General features: G+C 55.7%; 1 protein-coding gene across 1 annotated transcript; it reads right to left on the bottom strand.

Moving 5' to 3' along the window:
- Positions 1 to 408: 408 nt before the first annotated feature.
- On the bottom strand, positions 409 to 6,336 carry TGME49_264980 (hypothetical protein). Its single transcript, XM_002368586.2, has one exon. The coding sequence runs from the start codon at positions 5,113 to 5,115 to the stop codon at positions 1,204 to 1,206; it is 3,912 nt and encodes a 1,303-aa protein (XP_002368627.1). The 5' UTR covers positions 5,116 to 6,336; the 3' UTR covers positions 409 to 1,203.
- Between the last annotated feature and the right edge of the window lie 945 nt (positions 6,337 to 7,281).

The raw sequence follows: 7,281 nt of genomic DNA, 5'->3' as shown, positions 1-7,281 counted from the left end.
ATATGCGTATATATATATATATATATATATATATATGTATCCATGTATATAGATGGACATATAGAGATGTATGATTAGAAGAATATATGACTATGCTTGTAAATATATATATGTATATATATTATGAGAACAATATATCAGTGTGCTCACATATATACGAGTGATTAGAAAATAAATGCATATGTTTTTTCTGGTGAAAATCAGTTGGTATTTGTGTATGTACACAGAAGTCCCCGACACGGTGGTGCGTTTCATCAGCAACCCGCCTGTCAGGCTATAACGAAAACTGAATAGAGAAATTCATTTTTTCCGTAGAGACGAAGCGTCTTCCTGGAGCAGTTTCCTTTGGCTTGTCAAGTCCAGAACTCAGCTTTTCCTTGAGTTCTTCGAGAGAAAACCGAATGCAGACGAAACGCTAGCGCATAATTCCGAAAACGCCATGATGGTGAGACACTCGAATTCTTGGGAGTGTTTCCCAACGAGCACCAGCACTCAAACGAGTTGCGGATTCCTAGTTTTTCACCCTTTTGCATGTGTGTCTTTGCTTTGTCTGGGCGGTCTGACACCCGTTGCAGAGTTTCGGAGCTGTGCATCACCTGACTCGTGTCTTCTCATGGATCTGCGTAGCTCCACACAATTCTGGTCGCTCCAGAAACGCGTTCTCGCTTTTTGAACAAATGCGAGTCTCCTGCATCTCGCTTCTACAGCCTGCATCGTGGGCCGTGGACCAAGTGCTGTCCGAATAGAAACCGATTTTTCGCAGGCGCCCCTCGCGTCGGGGACGCGTGCAGAGAAGCGAAAATATATTATTGGCAGATTCTTGGTGCCATCTCTCGCCGCCAGTGTCTCGTTTCTGTCGGCCAGAAACTCCGGTGAACGCACAGACGAGAAAGCATTGCACCAAGAGGGAGCGACCGGATAAGAAGCAAAGCGAGCAGACCAGGCAGCACAGAGGAGCCCCGTTCTGTCGCAGAGAAGAGACAGAGAGAAGCACAGAAGCGCGAAGCAAAAAGCCAAGATTACGCATTTTCCGATGGCAGGTCTGGACCAGTGGAGGCAGACACACGGGAGAAACGTAGAGACAGCGAAAACAGAGAAGCCCCGGACTTTGCCTGATCCCTTCGTAACACACAGTCCTCGATGAGACGAATCGAAAAAGCCTACTTCTCCTAAAAACTGCATTGACAAAGGAACGGTGGTGAGCTACTTTGTCTTGTCGACCGCCCGAACACTGTCTGGGTGAGGTCGAAGAGAAACGCGAGTGAGCCGCGGAAGTGGAGAAGTCGGTCTGTGTCTCTGCATCCTGATTTCGACTTTCCTCAGTTCCTCCCGTTTGTGTTCTCTCTCTCTTGTCTCTATAGGTGTCTCTTTCTCTGGATATTTCTCTCCTTTCTCTCGCTGTTTCTCTCGTTTCTCTCCCCTCTCGCGTACCCCTACAGGTTTCTCTTGCCTGTGCCCTCTCTCTCCTTCCTCCCTCTGGTCAATTCTTCTCTTTTCTCTCTCTTCTCTTTCTTCTCTCTTTCCCTTCTCTCTGTGTTTCTCTCTTTCTTCTCCTCGTTTCTCTTCCAGCCCGGCAGCCAGGCGTTGGCTAGCGGCTTGGACCCATCGGCGTTCCTTCGAGTTTCTCTTCTCCAGACAGTCGAGCAGTCTCTGCTGTTCCTCCCATGACTGTCCTTCGAGGTAGAGTGGCGCGAGAAACCGGTTGCGGTGTACGTCGCGTTCTTCCCCGTCAAAGTCTCCTCCGTATGCGTCCTCGCTGGCCTCCGTCGCCTTCTTCCCCACCCTCCTTCGGATGCCCTTCCACTCGACTTCCAGGAGAGGGAGGTTGGAGGACAGGGGCAGGCGAATGCTTTCCTGCCTGTCTCCCTCGTTCTCGCCCATGTCAACGCATCGCTTCTCCCCTTTTGTCAGTTTGGTTCCGCTTCGCGCCTGAGGTCGAAGGTCGCTCACGTCTCGCTCCGAAGCCGCGAAGCCCCGAGCAAGCTGCTCAAGTTGCATGCAAAGGCGTGTCTGGGCGGTCTCGTAGCCTGGAGGCTTCTTCTTCTGCGGGAGGCCCAGTCTCCCGATCTCCCTGTCGCTCGCTGTTGCCGCCAGCAGCCGCCTGGCCTTCTGACTTCCCGATTCTGTCGCCGAAGCAGGCGCCCTGGATGACACGGTGTCTCGCCCACTCGCTTGCTCCTGCCGCCTCGGACCCCCAGCTGATTCGCTTCCCCCGACGTCCTTCTGTCTCCCCGTCTTCCCCCGAGAGAAAACAAGGCGTCCGTGTTCATCTATAAAGCTTTCAACGGAGAGAATGAGCGGCTCGAGACGTCGTTGGTTTTCCGCCTGTCTTTGCTCCTCGGCCGTCTGAGCCTTGTCGACGCGGGGAGAAGAACAGCTCGGACTGATGTCGCGCGTAGAGACCAGGCGCGAACCGTCGACTCCGTCGAAATCGAAAAGCTGCGACGGATCGGTCGGTGAGGCGTCCGTGCGGCTTTCCCGCCCACTGACGTCATCGACGTCCGTCGAAGGCTCGATGTCTCTTTCGGATTTCTCGAACTTTTGCCTCTCACCGTGAGACCCCGACTGTCTCCGACCAGCCTCGCTCCACGGCGCTCGGTCTCTGTGGCCTTCGCGGCCCAGCCAAGGGAAGCCAATAGCCTCTGAATCTGTGTCGCCGAACATCGCGTCTGAAGGTGATCGTGGAGACGAAGAATCCGAGACTCTGTTGCGCCCTCTTCTTCCAAGGTGTCGCGAGGTGTCTTCAGAGCTGCTGCCGTCGTGTGACGACGCCTCGAAGTTGCTTTCGAAGAGGTCGAAGGCGTCTTCGCCGAGTTTTTCTTTAAGGAGTTTCCGGAGCTGTTGCACGCGCTTCTTCCGGCGTTTCCTCTCCTTCTCTCTCCGTACACTCTTCGCCTTCTTCGAGTCCAACGCCGCTGAACTCCCCTTCGTCTCCCCCCTGTCCTGCTTCTTCTCGTCGCCGCCGAGGTCGTCCTCTTCTCTTCCCGTTTCCTTGGCCTTTTTCAAGCGGCCGGCCTCGTCGACCATGCCAGGTGGGAAGGGTGGCATTGGGCCGAATCCCTGTTTTGACTCGGCGACTTTCTCCTTCCCTTCTCTGTCGCCCCAGTCGACGACTCGTCCGCCGTCGAGGGCAAACCGCGGCGCGGCACCTCGGCCTGACATCAGACACCCGCCCACAAATCCCCCGTCACAGTACGCGTCGACCGAGGGTCCCGGTTCCCCACCTCCAGACTCATGGACGTCTTCTGCGTTTTCTTTTCTCTTGCCTCCCGCACTGTGAGCGACAGCCCTGCAGATCTTGAAGCCCAGCGTCCCTTCAGAGCGGCAGCGAACGAACTCGAGGCGCCGGAGGTGCAGGAAGACGGGGAGGTCGAAGGGAACTCTGAGAGCTTCGCAGAAGGGCAGGACCTCTCGATCCCCCTCCTCTCGCCGACTCAGAGGAACGACCGTGCATGCGACGTGGACGGGTAGCGGAACCTCCTCCCCGCTGAGCCTCTCTGGCAACTGCGCGACGCAGGATGCATACAGATTCAGAACGAGCACCAGTTCGTACCCTGGGGGATTCGGGAAGGCCGCCATCCAGTTCCTCTCTCGCGAGGAAGAAGCAGTCTCCGCATTGGTAGAAACCACCCGGGCGACTCGCAACGCCGGCACGAGACTCGATTCAGGTACGTACGCGGTTGGGCGCAAGAGCAGCGGCGCAAATTGACACGGAATCGCGATCGGGCCGTCGATCGACTCAGCAGAGTTCCCTGCGTCCACGCCCGAGTGGAATCCGTCTCGGGAAGCGACCGAGGTTCTGCTGGAGTCGTCAGACTCCGAGTCTTCCTCAAACGCGTCCGCGTCCTCCGAGGGACCGCACAACTCCGGCGCATCCAGGAAAGAAACCTGGTCTCGACTGCTGCTCCTGAGGCTAGCGGCTGCACGAAGCAGCGAGGATTGAACTCGGAGGAGACGCGTGCGCATGCCTGGGATGGAGATCACAGACTCGCAGACACTGCCTCCCGCGTTGGCCTCTACACCCACGCATCCACGGGCAAAGCGCGCTTCGTGACCAGCCGACAAGAACTGTGAGCCACCCTGCTCGGACGCCATCCGAGACACAGACTGCCTGCCAGTTTTCGCCGGATCCGCGAGGGTACGGACACCGAAGAAGGAGAGTCCGTGCTCGCCTTCTCTTGGAAAGAACGCGTGGTGGAGTTCAAGAGGCTTCGAGCAGCCCTGGAGGCCGGGCGACGCGAAGGAGCACGCAAAGTGCCTGCGCGGCGAGCTCAGATCTGGAGAGTCTTCACGAATGCGAAGGTGGAGCGTCGCGCGGAGACACAAGTTCCACGCCTCCGCAAACGGGGGGAAACGCGCCGCGCGCTGAGCCGTCGAGTGCATGAACGCGAGAGCCTCGTCGGGAAGCGCTGCGAAGTCCCATGGGGATTTGGCCAGTTTCCACATCCACGGCAAGTCGACTTGGCTTGACAGGAACGTGAGATCGGGAGGGGGGGCACTGTCTCGCCTCTCGGTGCTCGGAGAGCCGTCCTGCGCCTTTCGATGGTCTTTGGACAAAGCGTCTGAAGCGATGCCGGGCGACCCAGCGGTGGCGTTCCCCGGGCGCGGCTGGCCAGGGAGTGTCCGCGACGGCGACGAGCACTGGCAAGAGTCTCTGCCTCCTGCATCACGCTTTTTCCCCGGCTTCTCCCGCTCTCTCGCTTCGACGTCTCCTGGCGGGTGTCGCCTACCGATCTCTGCCTCGATGCGCGAGAGCTGAAGGTCGTAGAGTGCAGCGAGTTGAGCATCGAGCGCGTCCTGCACACCCAGGAGAGCGGAGGGGCGGGCGACTAGCCGCGAGAGTTGAACGAGCAGCCATGGGGATCTGTCAGCGGCGTCCTGTCGCTCGTGAATAGCCACCCGTCCACGAATTTCCTCGTGGGGTCGGCCAAATCCGGTAGTCCACCAGAGTTCACTGCGCAATCCTGAAGCGTCTCGGCTAATCACTTTTCGCTTCTCGCGCCTCCGGGGGCCTGCCTCGTCTGCGTCTGCGTCTCCCCTCTCCTCGTCGCTCGTGAGACTCTCTTCCCAGTCGTGGGCGCTCCGGCCCTTCCTTCGCGTTGGCGGATCCGCCATTCTCGCAGACGGAGACGCGGACGCGTCTGACGCTCTTTGCCTGCTGGGCGGCTTTCGAAGGACTCTCCGCCTGGTCGCTCCGCCGCCCGCCGATACCTCTCCTCGTCAGACACAGGAACTCCAGAGTTGTTTCTGGCCTCACCTACGAATGGCGGGTGAAGCGTGTGTCATGGAAGTGGTGGACGGCGGCGAAGGGGCAGAGAAAGAGAAACCAGCAGTCGGGGTGCCTTCCAGTGGAGAGCCGCCTCCATTTTTCGTTTTCAACGAAGCGGCGACACCTCACATCCCGAGCACAGGCGAGAGTTGCCCTTGAAACAGCCAGGGTGAGCAAAGTGGACGTAACAAAGCAACTTGCGTCACACAAATTCTACACACGGCGCGGGGCGGTATCGGGCACAGGAGCTATAGCACGGAAGTGCCGTTCGCAGATCCGCGAACGACAAGAACGCACACTTTGCAGCAGCGAAAAAGCTTCTAGATGCATAGACGCAGAGTGTCGAACGTAAAGCGAAGATTTGATGGAGTCAAACGATAACGGGTTCCCTTCCAGACTGGCGCGGCGAAAATCCGAGAGAAAAGAGGTGTGAGGTTTTGAGTGGGATCGTCGAAGACACTCGACGACCTTGTATACAGCGGCAAAAAGGGACGCGAGAAACCCACCAAGTGGCAGGGTCGACGCAGAAAGCCAGAAAACAGCATATGTTTCTAGAAGGAGCGAGGAAACGAACTTCTAAACAACCAGAAAAGGGAGAGGAAATCGGAGATTCGGGTCGCTGACAAGCGGCAGTCTGAGCATCGACTCAAAAGTCTTGACAAGGCGGCATGTGCAAAGTGGACGGCGGTATGCGCGGCTTGCCAGAGACCGCTCTTCGGGATTGGAGACAGAAGGGGAAAAGGGAGCTCAGGCGTCACGATGCACGGACGACGAATCGAACACACAGAACGAACGACAATTTGAACTGTGTTTAAATCGAGAATGGCCTCAAAATGACACAAGAATCCGCGGTTACAAAGGAAAATCGTGGACCGACAGCCTCAGCGAGCCTCCCAACAGGAACAGCGTTCGGCTAGGTACGCTGTCGCTTGTGCTTTTGCGGCAGGATTTTAATGAAAAAACATAGAGGAAACATAGTGTGAAGCGCGATCAAAAAAAGTCGTCAAATTGTTGCCCGTTGTGAATCCTTTTTCGACGGAACGCACCTTCTAATCGTCAACGCTCGCACGCGAGAGTCTTTGTCTGCGCGCAGCGAGATGCGGGCGTGTGACTCTGGAAACGAGAGCGGCAGATCGGACCTTGAATTGACAAGAAACGATCACAGCATGGAATCTTGATGCCGACACAGAAGCTGAGCGTCTGTCCGCATCCAGGAAAGTCCTCTATTTTGGCAAGAAACGGTGACAACATGCAACGGCAAAGCCGCCACAGCAGCTACGCCTTTGTCTGAGGTCCGGAAAAACATCCTGGATGGGAATCGAGATTATATCTTTCGTCCTGAAGGGGTTCTTGTTTCTAGCGTGTTTTTTTCTATGCACAAACCACTGAGGAAGACCATGAGAGTCGCTTTGGGAGTCTCCTTCCTACTGGTGGACTGTGCGGAATATTTAGAGTCGCTGTATTGGTGATAACGGCTTTGTGGTGGTGTATTTAGGTTTCTTTGTGATGTTTTACGACGCAGCTGATGTAGATGTGTAGCGATGTCTCACATCGTGGTTTTCCCGAAGAAAAGTGGCGATGAAAGGCGTTTCTAAACGAAGATCAGACACAAATCTCTCAGAGCGTGAGGAGGCACTAAGACAGCGGCAGTTGTCCTGAACCCCAGTTCCGAATCGGGGCAGCACTGTCGACTCAGCGCGGAGCACTGATGTCGAAAATGGGAATCAAATCAAACTCATACAGTTTAAGTGGAAATAAAAAAGCAGAAATCTACTGCATTCAGGCACATACGCCCAGGTTCGATGATGTTACGTGTGGGACCTTGAAGGTCTTTGTCTACCGGATCCAAGTTCTCTTGTGCTCTTCATGACCATCATGTTAAGTTACTAACTGTAAAACTCAAATCTAATGGTGACAGAGATCCACACATTACGCTCTGAACATAGCCGATGCCGAAAAACCCAAGTGAGCTAGAGTCTCGAGTGTACACTTATAAAAGTGTCACAATTGGT

The sequence above is a fragment of the Toxoplasma gondii genome, chromosome IX, assembly GCF_000006565.2.
Source record: "Toxoplasma gondii ME49 chromosome IX, whole genome shotgun sequence".
NCBI lineage: Eukaryota > Apicomplexa > Conoidasida > Eucoccidiorida > Sarcocystidae > Toxoplasma > Toxoplasma gondii.
The sequence above is the reverse complement of the archived record's forward strand: the minus strand, read 5'-3'. Positions and strand labels throughout refer to the sequence as shown.